At 42.7% G+C, this 19,976-nt stretch overlaps 1 protein-coding gene across 8 annotated transcripts in view; it reads left to right on the forward strand.

The window, feature by feature from the left end:
* Nucleotides 1-19,976, forward strand: part of LOC101422941 (lipocalin Can f 6.0101) — a 57,686-nt gene that overhangs the window by 17,270 nt on the left and 20,440 nt on the right. For all 8 annotated transcript variants that reach the window (XR_011649491.1, XR_011649489.1, XR_011649492.1 and 5 more), the window contains 2 exons: nt 18,486-18,622; nt 19,377-19,450. Coding sequence is in view for 3 of the 8 variants with exons in the window: in XM_071217050.1 (XP_071073151.1) it covers nt 18,555-18,622; nt 19,377-19,450 (142 nt within the window). In the remaining 5 variants the exon portion in view is untranslated. The remainder of the gene's footprint in view (nt 1-18,485; nt 18,623-19,376; nt 19,451-19,976) is intronic.

Here is a 19,976-nt window from a genome sequence, read left to right on the forward strand (position 1 = left end):
TCTGGCCTGGTATCTGTAAGCTTCTACCCCAAATAAATACCCTTTATAAAAACCAACCAGTTTCTGGTATTTTGCATCAGTACCCCTTTGGCTGACTAATACACATGTATTTTACCCTTCATCTTTACATTGTGCAATGTCAAATTTAAATGCAAATGTAACAGCATTTAACTCATGCTGAATTACCAAAACTACATAATTTGCACTTAGTTCATATACACATATATATTACGTTCTACCAGAATAGTATACATGGTGCACAAAAATAATCATTCCCTGTGTTTATTTCACTTCGTGATATACACACCTTCTATCTACACTTTCCCTTCACCTTACTGATGAGTAAGAAAGGACTGAATGGGAAAGGAATTGTATGTTGTCTTATCTTTCTCTTTGTCATCATTTTCTTTTTTTTTTTTTTTTAAAGATTTATTTTTATTTATTTAATTCCCCTCCCCTCCCCCGGTTGTCTGTTTTCTGTGTCTTTTTGCTGCGTCTTGTTTCTTTGTCCGCTTCTGTTGTCATCAGCGGCACAGGAAGTGTGGGCGGCGCCATTCCTCGGCAGGCTGCTCCCTCCTTCGCGCTGGGCGGCTCTCCTTATGGGTGCACTCCTTGCGCGTGGGGCTCCCCTACGCGGGGGACACCCTTGTGTGGCACGGCACTCCTTGCGCGCATCAGCACTGCGCATGGGCCAGCTCCACAAGGGTCAAGGAGGCCCGGGGCTTGAACCGCGGACCTCCCATGTGGTAGACGGACGCCCTAACCACTGGGCCAAAGTCCGTTTCCCCTGTCATCATTTTCTGCATAAGTAAATATAGGGAAGTAATCCTAGTATAAAAGGATATGATGTATGGTTCCTTAATTGTTTCTTTTTTTTTTTTTAGATTTATTTATTTCTCCCCCTCCTTCCAGTGTGTGCTCTCTGTCCATTTGCTGCGTGTTCTTCTGTGTCTGCTGGTATTCTCATTAGGCGTCTCCAGGAACTGATCCTGGACCTTCCAGAGTGGGAGAGAGGTGATCATTTTCTTGAGCCACCTCAGCTCCCTTGGTCTGCTGTGTCTCTCATTATCTCTCCTCTTTGTCTCTTTTTGTTGCATCATCTTACTGCACCGCACCAGTTCTCTGCATGGGCCAGCACTCCTGTGTGGGGCAGCACTCCAGGCAGGCCAGGTTCCTGTGTGAGCCAGCTTGCCACACAGGCCAGCCTGCCTTCACCAGGAGACCCTGGGTATTGAACCCTGGACCTCCTATATGGTAGACGGGAGCCCAATTGCTTGAGTGACATCCACTTCGTTGTGTTTCTTATAGTGCAGTTGCCTTCTTTTTGAGTTTGAGCTTCTGGTTCAAATGGAAAGTGTGGCCTCTTTTAGTTGTCAGTACCCCGACTTAGTTGTAGGCGTAATGCCCTTACCTTTTTTGAGTCTTCTATACCCTGACACATTGTATGTTCATGTGACATTGTGAATGCTATATGCAAATGGAATGGCAAAGAATTACAGACACACATTGTGCATATATCTTCTGTTCATGCTCGTGCCGTTGTCCCACCAGACTTCACATACAAAGCATAAGCTTGAATATTAAAATTGTTAAGAATTTCAAGATAATGACAGTAGAACATTAAACCAAGAATGGGTCCCTTTTGAGCACTGATTCCTATGCAATTGCACAAGCAGCACACCCCCATGGCTCAGAAGCACATGCACGTGCATAGCCCAAACAGTTGATTTATCTGTCATTTTACACATTGATCCCTACTACAAGATATGGGCTGCATGTCACCAGGGGGCACGCAAAGGAAGTTGTCCACCAGAGCCAACAGTTCATCCAGGACCACCTCCAGTGCGTCCTTGTACTTGAAGAGTGTGACTATTATTCTGGTCATGCAGGCTCTGAGAGACGTGTGTCTGTGTTGTGTGGGGTCTTTCTATTATGTGATCCTTTTAAATATGATTTATACTGGAATTTCAATACTGGTAAGTTATTACATATCTTCTAAAAACTTTTGTTTTCCTTAGTTATTTATTGCTCTATATTATTCTGGTTATGTATTTTTCCCTTATTATTAAATAACTGTCAGAAGTATAAATCCCTTTTAGTTATTTCTTTTCTTGCTCCTCCTAGTCTTTTATTCTCCTCTTTCTTCTTCCGTTAAACACGAAGACATTCCTGGAGCTCTTGACCCACCCCAATAAGATATTTGCTTTCAGATCTACTTTGTTGCATTCATCTTGGGACTTTCCTTTTCCATTATCCTAGGACTTCCCTTTCATTCTCTCTTGTGTACCATCCCCTGCTTCTTGGATCCTTCATTTGTCTTTTTCTTGGATTTCTTCCTCATTTTGTGAGTCTCTTCGTCCATCAACTTCCTGAGAAAGGATACATGAAAGTAAAAGTTTTCAACTTTTTATAGGTGAAATTGTCTTCACTCTTATGCTTGATTGTTTGGGTAGATATAAAACTATAGGTTAAAAATCATTTTTTCCAGAATTTTAAAGGCATTTCTTTATTGGTTTCTAGCTTCACTGTTGCTAAGAATGCCATTCTGATTTTAAATGCTTTTTATGTGACTTGGATTTTTTTCCTTTATAAGTTTTTTAAAACTTTATTTTGTACATTTTGTAATTGAAAATATAAACAAAAACTAAAAAGAAAACAGTTGAAAAACATTTCTCAATTAAATGTACTGGATACCTATAAATTTTTTAAATCATACAATATGTTACACAATATATAGTGTCTAGTATAATGTATAGTATATGGTTCATAGTAATGCAGTCACCCAGTATTTGTCCTTTTGTGTCTCACTTGCTTCGCTCAACATAATGTCCTCCACGTTCATCCATGTTACATACTTTACGACTTCATTTCTTCTTACAGCTGCATAATATTTCATTGTGTGACTAGACCATCGTTTGTTTATTCATTCTTCTGTTGATGGAGATCTGGGTTGTTTCCAACTTTTGGCAATCATAAATAATGCCGCTATGAATGTCAGTGTGCAGATGTCTGTTCATGTCATGCTCTCAGTTCTTCTGGGTATATACCCAGTAGTGGCATTGCAGGGTCACGTGGCAAGTCTGTATTCATGTTCTTTAGGAACTGCAAACAGTCCTCCACAGTGACTGTACCATTCTGCATTCCCACCAACAGAAGATAAGTGTCCCTATCTCTCCACATCCTCTCCAACACTTGTAGTTCTCTGTCTTTTTAATAGTGGCCTTTCTGATAGGTATAAAATGATATCTCATTGTAGTTTTGATTTGCGTTTCCTAATCATTAGTGATGTTGAGCATTTCTTTTTTTTTTTTTTTTTTTGGCCGTTTGTATTTCTTCTTTGGACAAATGTCTATTCACTTCTTTTGCCCATTTTTTAATTGGGTCGTTTGTCTTATTATTGTTGAGTTGTAACATCTCTTTATATATCCTGGATATTAAGCCCTTATTGGATATGTGATTTCCAAATATTTTCTCCCATTGAGTTGGCTGCCTTTTCACCCTTTTGACAAAGACCTGTGAGGAGCAAAAGTGTTTAATTTTGAGGACGTCCCATTTATCTTTTTTTTTTTTTGTCTATTGCACATGGTTTGCATGTAAGATCCAAGGAAATCACCACCTACTATAAGATCTTGAAAACGTGTCCCTACATTTTATTCAAGTAGTTTTACGGTCCTGGCTTTTATATTTAGGTCTTTGGTCCATTTTGAGTTGATTATTGTATAGGGAGGGAGATAGGGGTCCTCTTTCATTCTTTTGGTTTAAGATACCCAGTTGTCCCAGCACCATTTGTTGAAGAGACTGTTTTGTCCCATTAACATTAACTTGGTAGGTTTGTCAAAATCCAGTTGACTGTATAGGTGAGGGTTTATTTCTGGGTTCTCAATTCTGTTCCACTGATTGATGTGTCTATCTTTATGCCAGTAGCATACTGTCTTTTTTTTTTTAAAGATTTATTTATTTACTTACTTATTTCTCCCCCCCCCTCGCCACCCCCGGTTGTCTGTTCTCTGTGTCTATTTGCTGTGTCGTCGTCTTTGTCCGCTTCTGTTGTTGTCAGCGGCACAGGAATCTGTGTTTCTTTTTGTTGAGTCTTGTTGGGTCGGCTCTCCGTGTGTGCCGGCACCATTCCTGGGCAGGCTGCAGTTTATTTTGCGCTGGGCGACTTACCTTGCGGGGCGCACTCCTTGCGCATGGGGCTCCCCTATGCGGGGGACACCCCTGCGTGGCACGGCACTCCATAACTGCAAAAACTGCAATAACTCAATTCAATTCTGACCCTAACTACTGGGAGTTAGACCAGACTCCAAAGGTACGGGCGATCCTCCCTCTAAAAGACTGTCTTACAGGCACCAACGGCAAGTTTGGGGGCCCAGGCTGCCCATGCTTCTGACCAATTGGCTACAAATTTGGGGGTTCCCACCATACCCATTAGGTTCGATAATTCACTAGAATGATTCACAGCACTCACTGAAGCCAGATACAGAAATGTGGGAATAGACACACGTGTGCCCTGCAGTACCCAGAAACATACACAAAAGATGTGGACGACTCATCTCAGTAAACATTTTCACATGCAGGTTATTGAGTGTTGCAATGAAGTTCGATTGCTGATCACCCTAAGCTAGCAATTACTCTCCACACTCAGATTCCCAGGTGTTTATTTTGCCTCAACCTCTTCTTTAGCCTTGAGTCCCAGGTGGCTCTGTACCTGTTTGAATTTTTTACCTAGCATGTTCAAAGCCAACTAAAAATCAATGCATCCAAACGGAATCATTTTTTCCTTCAATTCTCCCTCCTTCAGTGTTTCCTGTCTTCATGAGTACATTTGCAATTCATCTAGTTAGACTAATCAGGAAATTGGAAATTAACTTTGATCCCTCATACTCTGTAAACCCCATATCTACTCTGCTGCATTTCCAGATCTTATTTATTTTGCTTCTAAAAATTGCTCAGCTCCATCCACTTCTGTTCCAGCTAACATGTTCTCTTGACAGAATGCTGCAGTAGACTCCTAAGTCATCTCCCAGCATCCTCTCCTGCCTCCCCACTGCCCACTGCTATCCATTCTCTACACTGCTGCCAGAGTGAGTTCTAAAAGACTCCCTTCTGATCATACCTCTCCCCTGCTTTTTTTTTTTTAAGGGTTTAGAAGAATATATTTAGTGGTTTTTATTTTTATTTTTTAAAGTTTTATTTAGATTTACTGGTATTCTACTTTAGTCCATCGCTCATTCCCCAATCCTCAGGATTCTGGGATGGTCATGTCCACTCTACCTCTAAAATGAGATGGGGCTGCGATTCCATAGGGCCAGTGGATGGAACTCTCTTGCTTGCAGTTGTAAACACTCTCAGTTCCTCAGCCTGATAGTTGTCCATCATCATCTCCTTGTTAGTTGTCCTGGTTGAGACCAATGAACTGGAGTGTAGGTGTTGCAACTCGGTTGAGATTCAGGGCCCAGGTGGCACATGGACAGCCCAAAGATTTAAGTCTCTCTCGGATGTACACCTAACACCTCTAGTACTAATTATAGGTTCAAATAGAAGGGCTGAAGAGCCATGAGTAGGGAAACCACAGCGTCCAACTCTGTCACACTGGGGAGCATATATTCCAAAGTAGGATTCACTGGCAAGGCACCAAACTCCTGAACTGTCTGCCCTGACTTTAGTGTCTGGATGTCTCCAGAGCCCTCACAGCCCTGCTATCTGTGATAGTATCTACTTTGGCAGTCAGTGAGTTCTGCTGAGATGTGCAAAAGTGTAACTTCTGGAATGATCTCCTGACTCACTTTGGAGTCTCTTAACCATATAAACTCATTTGTCTTTATCTTTTCCCCCTTTTGGTCAAGGTCTTTTTCCAGTTGCCTTGCTAGCTGGTGCTTGGTGGTAATCCCTCAGTGCCAGGGAGGCGCATCCCAGGAGGCGCATTCCCAGGAGGCTTCCCTGCTTTTAAAACTCTTCGTCAGTTTCCCATTTTGATAGAGCCAAAATCCTTAAAATGACCTTCATGGCTCTGCATGACCTGGCCTTTGTCCCCCTCTCTATGCTCAGCCCACTTTATAATCTTGTTTCTATCTCTAGCAACACAGGCCTCCTTTTATTTCCCTGAACTTTCCAACTTCTTGACACAAGACCTTTGCTTATATAATATACTCTTGCTTCGACCTGGAATGCTCTTTTCCTCTTTCCTCTTTCTAATTGATTTATAATCATCCTTCTACTCTAAGTTTCCTTCCACATTCAATCATTTAACAAATATTCCTTGAGTGCTAATTACCTGGTTGGCACTGAGCTAATTGCTGAGGATGCCCTGGTGAACTAGGCATAGTCCTTGCCCCCAGTAGGCTTGCAAGTTTCCCCCAACTATATTGGAATCCTCCATTCTAAACCCTTTTGTTACTGTATTTCTATGACACTTATTTCGGTAATGTATTTTTTTGCAGTAAAATAAGCTCCCCTGCTGGACGCTGTATCAGTTTACTGTGGCTGTTGTAACAACTTACCACAATCTTGGTTTGAAACAATCACATTTATTGTCTTACAGATCTGGAAAGTCCAGAAGTCCAAAATCAGGATCACTGAGCCAAAATCAAGGTCCCAGCTGGGAGATGCTCTAGAGGAGAATGTGTTCCTATCCTCTTCTAGCTTCTGGCCCCTGCTGACATGCTTGGCTTATGGCCCTATCGTTCCACAGCCAGCATTTTCAGTTCTTTCTCTGTCCCATCTTCACAGCATTTTCTCCCCTCTCTGTGTGTAAAATCTTCCATTGCTTCCCTCTTATGCAAATTTTTTCATCTCACAACATGCAATATCACAGCAACAACTTTCTAAGCCAGTAAAACTAAACTTTCATTTCCTCATAGGGCGCCTGTAGGAAAATAAAATCTTTCCTATTCTGCCACCTTGTGGCTGTATCTTATTACTGCTTTGCAAGTTTTTTTAAAAAGTATTTTATGTGTTTTATTTTATTGTTTTATCTTATTTTATTTTTGAGATACTGAGGATTGAACCCGGGGACCTTGTATGTGGGAAGCAAGCTCTCAATCACTTGCGCTTCATCCGCTCCTCTTTGCTAGTTTTTTTAATGAAAAAGTTTCAGTGGACGCATCATAGGAAGACTGATTTTCCAAAAGAAAAAATCAAGATCCTCAGCAGTCGTCTGCCAAGATCCTTTTTGACCATATAGGATAACATTCACATGTTCCAGGGATTCGGATGTAAATAACTTTAGAAGAATGATTTTTCAACCTTTCCCAGCCTCTATACTCCACAAAGGGAAGGATCCCATCTGCCTTCCTTATTTTCTCTAAGCAGTAGCCCTTGCACAGAGATGCTTGCTAAATATATTTTGAATGAATGGATGACAGCACCCATGTGTAGTATTTCATAGCAGTCATGGCAATTTCCAGTTTTATTTTCATCTGCGTGCTTGTTCATTTAATGGCCATTTTCCCTACATTGGGCAAGAGTCTTGACCCTTCTTGGTTATTGCTGCCAAAATACTATCCCTGAATGAGGGCCAGGCATGGCGTATGCCTAATTAACAATCAGATTCCCCAAGTGGCTGTGTGAAAGGAGGGATCACAACTAGGGAAATGCCAAGTGTCCTCAGGAGTAAGCATTCAAAGAACTTTTCCCCCAGAATTGTCGAGGTTCCTCTCCAATAGCCTGCCTGACCACACTCACCTACTCCCCAGGCTCTGTTCCCTTCCAGTCTCCCCTAAATATGGTCTAGCATATTTGCTATAGACTCTGATTAAGCTAGGGAAAGTGATTCCCCAAATCACCTACCCAAATTTGAATTGCTTAAACTAATTGTAGTTGAAAAAAATGCAACAATATTTCCTTACAGACAGGTGACAATTAATTAGCAGATTTCCACTGTTCAGCCCACTGTCATGATTCTTATCAACGTATCACAACATGCAACTTTATAAGTGAGTGGTGCTAGGCATTTCCTCATTGGGTCCTCTGCAGGGAAAGAAAATCTCTCTTTTCCTGCCACCTTGTGGATACCTCCTAGTTCTGCTTTGCTGGTTTTTAATGAAAGAATCTCTGTGGAAACATGAATCTTATCAGGATTTAACATTTCTAGAAGGAAATTTATTTGGTTCTTTGGCTTATAGCACTTACTTCTTTTCAGGAGGTCAGACAAAAGGGTAGCCAATGAGGAAACTAGGTTTGGATTGAAAGTATAAATTTGGTGCCTGCTGTGGGCTAAGCTCAGCCATTCAGTATGTTTGGAATCAGAGAAGAATACAACCCGGTTGTTTTCCCTCCAGGGCTCAGTGTCCAGTGGAGGGAGATAGACAATTATGTGGTACAAGGCCATGAACAAAAGAATGAAGAGAAGGTAGGCTCTTTGGAAGGGGTGCACATGGAACGGAGCTAAGTGGCCTCAAGCTTTCTCCTGGGAAGCTGGGATGCCGTGGGTTGGTGCCCTCGGCAATAGGGTGCTTGTCTGTTCCCTGCTGGTTGTCAGGGACCTGTCTTCACCTCCACTGCTGTTCTTTGCACGGACCTGGGCACTCGGCAAAAACTAATTGGTTCCTAATTTGGATGCTTGCAACATTCTTTTTATCCATAAAATACGTCAGATCTTTGTGGCTGTAGGCAACAAAATGCAATAGCCTTTCTTCAGATGAGTCATCAACAACATGAAGCTTCATTTAAGGCATGGAATAATGTGCTGAATTGCTCAAATGTTTGGAAACTGTTAGGCAAAACAGGTCTTTGGAATGCAACTGTTTATCTCCCATCCTTTGAAGAGAACAGTGCGGAAGCATGAGTTTATTGTCAGAAGGGGCGATGCAAAGACCTATGGGGAAGAGCCGGTGTTTCTCAGTGGGGCATTACTGCTGTGCTGGCTGAAACAGCTCCTCCTTGTAGGGGGTTGGCCTCAGCACTGCAGAGCGTCCATCATCCCCGGCTTCTGGGCACCAGATGTCAGTAGTGTTTCTTAGTGACCATGAAGACCAGAAATACCCCTATTCCTCCCAGAGTCCCAAACCCCTCCTTCCCCCAGGACTCGTGCTGCCAGAGGTAAAGAACCACTGACGCTTCTCACTGTCATTGATGGGTGAATTGAGGGCCAGATTGAAGGAACTTGCCTAGGTCACAGACAAGCCATATATCAAACAATCAGAGAAGGTTTGCTGAAAACCTACTATAGAGAGCTCAGGCACTTTACTAGAGCTTGGGCAAGCCACAGAAGTACCAGAAATGACCAGTTTTCCAAAGAGGACAGAAAGAGTGAAGGAGCTAAGATTTATTGAGCATCCTTTGCATTCTAGCACCTTCGAAACCTGTCCATGTAAGATTTGCCACAACTCTGAGGAAACAAAGACCCAGAGAAGTTAATTGTGGAGTAAGAATATGATCCCAGGTTCTTCTGACTCCAAAGTCAGTTATCCATTCACTTATTACCTTTCCAGTGTATGTGCAAGCTTAGAAATTAGTGTTAAAATATTTTCCAAAATTTGGAAATAAGGTAAAAAGGATGATCATGTATCCTTTAAAAGTTATGCTGGAGCACTGTCTAAAAAGCCTTGCTAAGTGTCATCTGGCTCTCTAGTAAATATAACTATTTAACTTACTATTTACGATTGTTTAGAGCCCAGACTCTAAAGTTCGAGATCAACTAACAGAAAACCAAGAAAGTATAAATGATTTTTTTTTCCCAAGGAGGATAGATATGTAAACGATTCTGTCCAATAGAGAAGATTACTATAAGGTTGTAGATTTATTGCCTTGTAAAACACTCACTCCTTGTATCTAACTTAGCAGTTTTATTCCAGATTTTTTGTTTGTTTGTTTCTCACATCCTCTTTTGAACCAGCTGCCCTTCTTCTTGTTTCCTCAGTAATGAATTAATGAAACCATTGACACATGTTCACTATATAGTACGAGAATTAGGTTTTTAGTTCCTTGGAGATTATATTTTTTGGAGGATGGATTATATTTTGTACTACCATAAGCCAATATCACTTGGCTGCTGCAGTGTGAGAGTAAAACTCCAACTGCTGTATAGAACAAATGAGAAGGCTGAGAGCCGGGAGGGTCAAAGACAGGGCTTTGGAGGAGGGATAATATTTGAATAGGTAGCAATAAAGGAGGGCTCTCCAGGGGAAGATTGCAACACAAGCAAAGAAAGAAGGAAATTAAGCTTTTTGGTAGAAGCTATGATTAGAAGAAGGGTGCCTGGTTTAGTCTTTCTCCTTGGATCAAGTTCTTGACCTCATGAGATGTGATTGTGAAGATTTTTGTTTAAAGACTACTGTAAGTGGCCATGGTAGCTGTTGGGTGTGGGGAATGGGAGGAAGAGATGAGATATGGAGGCGTTTTCGGGATTGGAGTTGTCCTGGATAGTGTTGCAGGGACAATTACAGGACATTGTATGTCCTCCCATGGCCCACTGGATGGAACGTGGGAGAGTGTGGGCTATGGTGTGGGCCATTGACCATGAGGTGCAACGATGCTCAGAGATGTGTTCACCAAGTGCAATGAATGTCTCATGATGATGGAGGAGAATGATGCTATGGGGGGGGGAGTGGGTGGGAGTATAGGGGGACCTCATATTTTTTTAATGTAATCTTAAAAAAGACAAAAAGAAAAAAAGAAAAAAAAAGACTACTATAGGGGAGTGGCTGTAGCTCAGTGGTTGAGTGCCTGCTTCCCCTGTTCAAGGTCCTGGGTTCAAATCCCTGGTACGTCTTAAACAAACAAGGAAGCGGATGTGACTCAAGTGAAAAGGCCTCCACCTACCATATGGGAGGACCTAGGTTCAATCCCTGGGGCCTCCTGGTAAAAAAGAAGAAGAGAAAGCGTGCCCACATGGCAAACCGAGTACCCCATGGTGACCCAGGTGCCCATGCGGTGAGCCTAGTGCCCGCATGCTGAGCCAGTGCCCATGTGGCAAGGCAGTGCCCATGTGAGTCCCCACATGGTGAGCCAATGCCTGCGCGGTGAGCTGAGTGCCTGCACAGTGAGCCAGTGCCTGCGCAAGTGAGTCACGCAACAAGATGATGATGCAACAAAAGAGGTGAAGGGGAGAGTCAAGGTGAAGCGCAACAGAGACCAGGACCTGAGGTGGTGCAATTGACAGGGAACAGCTCTCCACATCAGAGGTTCCCAGGATCAAATCCCAGTGAATCCTAGAGGAGAAAGATGAGAAGACAAGAAGAGAAATAGAAGAGAAGATCACACAGCGAATGGACACAGACAGCAAAAACAACAGGGTGGGGGTGGGGATGGGGTGGAGGAGGAGAAGGAAAAAAAAACAAACCAAACAGACGAAAACTACTATTCAATGAGGGCAGAATTTGGAGCTAATTTATTCAACAATATATTCTTTGTTCCTGGACATAGTGGACCTGGAGAGGCTGTTTGTTGAATGAGTAAGTTCATCAAAATGGAAGACTATGATTAGGTTCCATTCATTGACCTGACCCTGTGCCAAGCTCTTTACATAAATAATTGCATCAGTTCTCACTTTGATCGTATGAAGGGGAATTTTCTAATTTTTTTAAATGGTTCTGCCTATGATAAAACTGTAACATGGATGATCTTTAATTTGGGGACCTCCTTAATCCTTTCTCCATGACTCAAGACTTATAATTATTCCTTCCATTGCCCAAACTTTCTCTTCCCACTCCAAGGCTGGTGGTGTCATCATTGGAATGAGTCAGTCCCAAATTATGTGCTGTTGAGAGAGGCCCAGAGGGCAATCTGGGTTACCAGGGACATGCATAAGTAAGTACTTGCTGAATTAAAAAAAAAAAAACTTGTATTTTCTTTTTTTATAAGATACTGAAATCAAACAAAATGTTACAATAAAAAAATATAAACGGTTCCCATATACCCCACTCCCACATCCCCCTACTCCTCCCACAACGACAACTTCTTTCATTAGTGTGGGACAGTCATTGCATTTGATGAGTAAATTTTAGAGCATTGCTACACAGCATGGATTATATTGCTGAATTTTAATGAGTGAATCTGGAGGCAACAATCCCTGAGGTCCTTGGTTTTCTGACCCACAGGGCACCCTGGTATTGTGGTGGGAATTTTAAACTAAAACAGAGGGAAAGTGGTTCTGCTTTCACCCTTATCCTTATCCCATGTGAGAAGAGATCTCTGGACCTCTTATGAGAAGACTCTCCATGTTTCTGGGTACTGGAATGGAGTCCCAGACAGAGATGTGTCACTCCAATTCTGCCTTCAAGAAAGGACTCACTATACTGCCCAGTTGTGAGGGGTATGGTTGACTGACAGCCTCCAACTGGTGACTCATTCAGATTCGCCTGGACCCTTGAGTCCAGGTACCAGTCTAGGATGGCTCCAGCCAATGACCGAGCAAGCGTGTGATACAAGGGCTTATCCATTTCTGCTTGATGTAGGACTCCTCTGATAACCTCTGGAGCCCCCCATTGGGAACAGAAACTTTATCTGATCTGCATGATGGTCTGATAGCTCCCCTTGTCCAATACTGCTTCCTCCCTTTCCCATTCACAAATATTGCTCCCTAATAAACATTAATCATTCTCAAGTCTGCTTCAGCATCTGCTTTTTGGAGAACCCAGCTAACACAGATGGGATGTTGGTAGTGCCAAACAATTTTCCAATGGTGAAGGGAATGGAGAATTTAAAATTGGATTTGAGCCAACATTAGCAGCATGTATATTGACCTGACTGCTAGGGACCAACAAATATTTCCACTCTGGCACGTGGATCAAATAAGCTTGTGTTTCTTGCTATTCTTCTTGGCACAGAATATGCCTTGGTATAGTGTAACATGGCTTAAATGTTGCCACTGGCTTTCTCAATGAGGAATTTGTCCAACTGATTGAGAGTGTAACTGAGGACAAGGTCATGAGTACTTTTCCAGCCAGCCAGTTCATTTCATTCAAGTTACCCGGTTATAGATGGACTGTTATCTGTTCACACATGAATTCCATAAACCCCTTGCCCACCCAAAGTCATAGTCATGACTTGGGCCACTTGCTTCTCAACAACCTGGAAGACTGTCATCCTTTTCTTGGGCCTCTTATAAAATGCCCTATATTTGGTATTGGTGCAAGAGTCTTAATGTGGTTATGACCAGGTATTTTTTGGTATGAAAGCAACTCCTATAATTCCTCATCAGAGGAGAAATACCCCTAAATCATCCATCCATCCATTCATCCATCCAATGATTGTTGATCGCCCTTTATTGCTCAGACTCTTGCAGCCACATGCCAAGCACCACATCTTTAAGAAATCTGCATGCAGCTTCTTCAGTAGCAACTACCAGGCAGACTCCTTTGAGGGCTGACAGCATTACTATTCCTGTCATCTGTTTTTCATGTCAGAAACAGCAGGCCCCAATTCATGTAGTGGAGCCAATAAGAGTGAGGGCTCAGGCCTCAGACAATCTCAGATTCAAATATGGGTTCTCCCATAGATACTTGCATGATTTTGGTAAGGTTACTTAACCTCTCTGAGCATTAGTGCACACGATTCTGTAAAATAAGATAAAATGGCAGCTCCCATGCAGAGCTTATGAAGATTTGATAAAATAATGTGCGTAAAGTGATCATTTAATGCTGACTGAGGGCTTACCGTATTTCAGACATTGAAATATTATTTTAATATATCTGGCCCCAGGACAAGGGAGATTTGGACTGCTACAAAACATACTTCCATTGTAACTATTTGTCTTGGTAAATGGACCTTGGCATAATCCCTGCTTGGAGCGCCCTGAGCAAATATGACTTTGTGACAAGATGTTCTTTCTTTGGTTACCAGGCTTTTGCCACAATTGTTGTATTGAAATCCAAGGGCCTTACATATTAAACTAGCTGATGCAATATGGCTCTAATGTAGCAGTTTGCAATCTATATGAGTGCTATGCTTGAAATGTGGAGATATAACTAGATAAACACTCTGCTCTTAAAAGATTGATCGATTGGGGGGCAGGTGACTGGGCAGCTCAACCCTGGAATGGCTGGCCATTCTTGACAAGAGTCAGGACCATATTCAGTGGTCCCATTAAAGACAAGGCCCAAAGGCCAGCTCTTCAGGGCAGCAGTAGACCAGAGGGTCACTTGTCCCATCTGCTGCTGTTCTGCTGAGACCCACTCATCAGAATTGCTCTTCCTCCCTCGGCAGAAAGGCAGGAGTCAGTGCCCCTGGACCTGTAGGCTGGCAGAACAACTCAGTTCTCACCCCTTTCTCCCTAACAGAAAGCACAGAACCTTGTCGGGAGTGGGAGAAACAGAAACCCTTTACTCCTCAGAGACCCTCCTTTTCCTTCCCTGCTGGATCAGGAGAGGACAGGATGTCACTGAAGAGTGCTTGTTTTCCGTCTTTACTTCTTGTGAATTTGTGCTCCTTGGGTAAAGCCCCATTTACCTGGAGGAAGAAACAACCATTCTGGCTCCATACCTGGAATTGGGAGTGCAGTCTTTAACTGGACCTGATCACGTTTCCCTTTTTTTCTCTTCTTATTCTTCTTCATTACTATTGGTTCTTCTATTTTCCTATATGAAATTGTTTACTTTCGACCTTATAATCAAATTGTTTTTAAATCATCCTCATACTGGCCAGGAGTTTCTTCAGGGCCCAGCCCCGACCTTGTCTATCTCTTTAGCCTTCCAAATGCCAGGTGTATGCCCAGCACATAGTAAGCATTTGATCATGATAAATGAACTAAGTTAAATCATCATTTTTCGAAATCTTTTAGAAACATCATCTTCTAAAGCAACTTGCTACACCACAGACAAAATTCCTCTGCAATCAAATGCTGAATCAGGTATCTTGCATTATACAGTAGATGCATTTCCTATAGATGGGTGGGTAAGTGACCCTTTGTAAATTAACTCTTTGTCCCATGTGTTTACATTACCATCTGAGAAATTCTATAACATGAGTACTTACTTTTCCGTTTCCACTTCCTCTTTTTTTTTTTCTTTCTGGTCATCCTTCCTTATCTCTCTGCCTCATTCAATGCTCCGCAATACAAAAGTTATTCTTTCATTCAACTGTGATATTTATTGATCACCGACAACCTGTGAGAGTGTTTTCAGATCATAGGTCCACAGCTCTTAGCACAAATATTTAAATGCAGCGCAAGTGTATTATTTAAGGGAACTCTTTTTCAAAGCAAAGTATCCCTCTTGACTCATTTAATTAGTTCATCTTTGGTTTTGTCTGGATTTTCTTCCACCAAGTCTCTAGATGGATTGCATTGCATCTATTGGGTATTTTTGCAGCCTTGTCCTTGCCATTTCAGTGCTTCTAGGCTTTCCTGGCAATGCCCAAGCTATTCGCCAAAACGTGGCAGATTTGAAATGGAAGCAAATAGCCAGAATGGGGAATAGTCAACCCTAATGTCTTAGTACATAAGATTTTCCAAAACATAAACTTTTGCTCATAGATTTTAGTTTAAAGCTCTCCCTCCACTCCATTGATACAATAATATAAATTAGGAGGTGAATGCCCAAAAGCAATTGTTATTTACAAAAGGATTTCCAAGAAGATTCACTTTAATAACAAGAATTCCTAGTGCTTTTAAAGATAGGATTTCGCATACAAAGCATTCCAAAGGTGGTGCTATGTAGCAGGTGCTACGAGAGGTACAAAGTTGACCAAGGTAGATATCTCCTCCTTCAGGGAAATTATTCCTTGTATGGAAAAAAAAAAAAATACCAGAATGTGACAGTATTGCACTACGGTATAAGAGTCCAGAGTTAGGAAAGCTGCGGGATGGGATAGGGATGGTGTGTGCAGCAGCGGCTGCTGACGCTCATGTCAGCCTCATAGCCCAGGAAGAGTTCATTGTGCAAACTGGCTGCTCATGGGCTGCCATCTTATTCTTGGAGAGAAGCAAATAGAGGGAATAAGGCAGTCAGCCTTTTCCACCAGATGCAAGCTCAGGTCAGCAAAACCCACTACCAGTCCATGATGGGTGAAGTGACATAAGCTTCAAGATACCAGAGATTGGATATTGGTTGAACATGAACAAGGAATGATCACTAAGGGGCTGGGGTGACTTTCTTTTGTAAGCAGGCCACAGATAGAAAGCCATGATTCTTAGGTCCTCTACCCACTCTCTTGTGCCCAGCTCCTCCCATGAGCTGTTTTCTGTTTTGGGAGTACACAGGATTCTGCCTCAGTATTCCTTCCACCTAGAGAAAATACTCTTCTCATCTGCACTACACATTTCCATACCTTCCCTACTTTTCAAGGCTTACCCCAAGCCCCACCTTCTCCAGGGAGCATTTTCTGACCTAACCGTCCAGACATTATGCTGCGGATTCTACACATATTGAGTCCCTACAGCCATCTGTTAGGTAAATTATCCCCAAAAGAGGATGCTTCAGTCCGGAGAGGTTAACTGACCTGTCCATATGGTTTCCTAATGGCAGAAATGGGAGCGAAGCCCAGCTCTGCATGACCCGAAGTCCATGCTCTTAAGCACTTCCTACATAATGGCTTATTTCATTATGCTTTTTCATTAGATTTTTTAGTGAGTATATGAAGCATTACCCCAACTTCACTTGAAAGAAGGGAAGCTATCCATTTCTCCCATGGGGCCCATTGGGTAGGGATATAGGCATCATAGTTAAAGAGTTCGTCATTAATTGTGGGGACAGGAAAGGCTGCAAAGGTTGGATGCAGAGAAGAAGGAAAAGTAACTAAAGAGTACTGAGTACCAGACACCGTATTTTAAAGACTATTTTATTCAGTCCAATTTTTATGCTTTATGACAGGTACTATCATCTTTTTTTTTAAGATTTATTTTTATTTATTTCTCTTGCCTTCCCCCCACCCGCATTGTCTGCTCTCTGTGTCCCTTCTCTGTGTGTTCTTCTGTATCCGCTTGCATTATCCAGCGGCACTGGGAAACTGCATCTCTTTTTTGTTGCATCATCTTGCTGTATCAGCTCTCCATGTGTGTGGCACCACTCCTGGGCAGGCTGTGCTTTTTTTGCGTGGTGGGCTCTCCTTGCAGGGTATACTCCTTGCATGTGGGGTACCCCCATGCTGGGACACCCCTGCGTGGCACGGCACTTCTTGCACGCTGCAGTGCTGCATGTGAGCCAGCTTACCAACCGATCAGGAAACCCTGGGGATCGAACCCGGTACCCTCCATATGGTAGATGGATGCTCTATCAGTTGAGCCACATCGCTTCCTACTATAATCTTTAATAGAGACAATTTTCTGTTTTGAGGTTCATGAAAACTTAATTCCTCTCATTATCTTTGACTTTTTTATTCCAAGCCAGATCTGCGGTTAAAACTGGTTCTAAAAGACAGCTCTTTATAACATCCACTATTTTTCTTGAGAACGTGTTTTGAGAAATTCAAGGTCACCAGGTAGATCTAAAAGAGATGGGATTGCCAATTTTCAAAAAGGGCAAGGATAATCCCTGGACCCACACCAGTGAATGCCAGACCATTTCATGGAGTGGGAGGAGGAAAGGTGGTGACCCATGGACAGAAAACTGGGCTCTGAATGGATATAAAGACAGAGGAGCTGGGGCATGGAGTCACTTTAGGCAACAAGTCACCCCAGGTGCCTGTAGAGGAGACGTGCTGTCCCCTGTCAAGATGAAGCTGCTTTTGCTGTGTCTGGGGCTGTCTCTGGTCTATGCCCACCAGGAAGAAAGCCATGATGTTATGACGAGCAACTTTGATATGTCAAAGGTAGAGTCTGTGAACTTCTGAGGGTGGATTGGGGGATTTTGAAACTAGTTGAGTCCTACTGGAGGGTAGGGGTTACTTGGCTTATTAGATAAAAGGGATGGTTTCAGACCTTGGACTAAAAGTGATTATACCATGTCAAAAGACGTCAACAGGAAGCAGACTTGGCCCAGTGGTTAGGGTGTCCGTCTACCACATGGGAGGTCCGTGGTTCAAACCCTGGGCCTCCTTGACTCGTGTGGAGCTGGCCCATGTGCAGTGCTGATGTGCGCAAGGAGTACTGTGCCACGCAGGGGTGTCCCCAAAAAGGAGTGTCGTGCCATGCAGGGGTGTCCCCGCGTGTGGGAGCCCCAGGCGCAAGGAGCGTGCCCTGTAGGGAGAGCTGCCCAGTGCGAAAGAAAGTGCAGCCTGCCCAAGAATGGCACTGCACACATGGAGAGCTGACGCAACAAGATCATGCAACAAAAAGAAACACAGATAACTGTGCTGGTGACAACAACAGAAGCGGACAAAAAAGAACACACAGGAAATAGACACAGAGAGCAGACAACTGGGGCAGGGGGAAAGGGGAGAGAAATAAAGAAAGAAAGAAAATCTTAAAAAAAAAAAGACGATAACACTTGGGGACCTCCATTCTCACTGGAGGGACAATGGAAAGAGTCCTGGGTGTTTTGCCAGTTGACCTGAGTCCTAATTCCATCTTCATATCTTATCCCATGGGCCAGCGTTCAAGGTGAGCATCATGTTCATATGTGTCTTCTCTCTTCTCTTCTTACCTCATCATTTTACTGATTTTTTTGCAGGTTGAAGGTGAATGGTATTCTGTTCTCTTGGCCTCAGACAGGAGAGAATCTATAGAAGAGAATGGTTTCATGAGGGTTTTTGTGAAAAGCATCCATGTCTTGCCCGACTCATCTCTGTTCTTTCAATTTCATATGAAGTAAGTGTGGCCTTTATTATCTGGGAGAGGAAAGTAGAAGCCTTGGTTTTGTCTTGGACCTCTACACCCACACACCCCCACATACACATGCACACATATGCATGTTGTGCATGCATGCTGGGCCTGTGCCCAAAATCAGAGTTTCTCATCTGGCACTGATCGAGGACTTGAAGGACCTAAGGCTTTTCCAGATTCAGAGACAAGAGTTGGTAACAGAAGGAAATGGGAGTGAGGGAAGTAGAGGACAGAGACACATCAGAGTCACAGGAAGTGTGGCAGTATAGCTTAGGTAAAGAGCAAAGAATTTGGATTAACAGCCTGAATTCTAATCTATCTCTATTCTTACTAGTTGTTTGACCAAGAAAATTCCTTTCTTTCCACTTGCATTTTCCCTTTGGTAAAAGTGGGTGATAATAACTGTCCCTCCTGGCTTTTTTTGTGAGGTAATGTTGTAAAGCACTCATCTGAGAGGCTGGCACGTGATGAGGACTCAGCTAACTGTCTAAACAAGTAGTTTCAGAAAGAGTAATAGTGAAAATAGTGGTAGGAGTAACAATAACAGGAAGAGTTGAGTTATTTTTATAGTATCAAATCAAGTGAAATAATGTAAATTAAAGTTCTTTGGAAATGGTATTAAAATGTTCAAAAGGTAAATGGAATGATAAACTCAAGTTATAGGTAGATTGGAGGTGGGGGGGGGAGGGAGCCTGCCCCTAGTGACATCTCTTGGACATCAATCCATTCTGTTTTACAGAATAAATGGAGAATGTATTTTATTAAATTTTACTTGTGACAAAACGGAAGTGCAGGATGAATACAGTGTTGAGAGTAAGTAAACAGAAAACTCTTTCTTAATTCTACTTCAGACTGCTAGGAATTTACTGAACCCCAATATCTTTGGTACCATGATCAATTGCTGATCAATGTTATTGTTTTTTTTTCTTAAGTAATATAATGGGGACCACCTAATAGTCAACATCCTGAGTTTGGGAAAACTTTGTTGTAAAATACCGATGCCTGGCTCTTAATGCCACTAGATGAAGAGAAGTGATTTGGTCATATGTCCCTCCTGCAAAAAAAGTAAATTGGCAGGACAGTCTCTCTCTTTCTGATGATGCCTGGTGGCCACTGAACAGCACATTGCTGAGGATGTAGCACGGGGTACATAGGCCAGTGGGGTTTAAACAAGAAGATGGAGACACGTCACGGCAGCGATGCTGAGGGAGGTGGGTGGTCTCAGGGAGGTAAAGAGGGTGAATGGCTGCTAGGGCTGAATCCTTCTGCCACTAGTGGTCAGTTTACCGGTATCCCTTTTCTTAGAATTCACCTCATACAGCACAGGTTGATGCAAATG

This window comes from Dasypus novemcinctus, chromosome 8 (genome assembly GCF_030445035.2).
Source record: "Dasypus novemcinctus isolate mDasNov1 chromosome 8, mDasNov1.1.hap2, whole genome shotgun sequence".
Taxonomy (NCBI): Eukaryota; Metazoa; Chordata; class Mammalia; order Cingulata; family Dasypodidae; genus Dasypus; species Dasypus novemcinctus.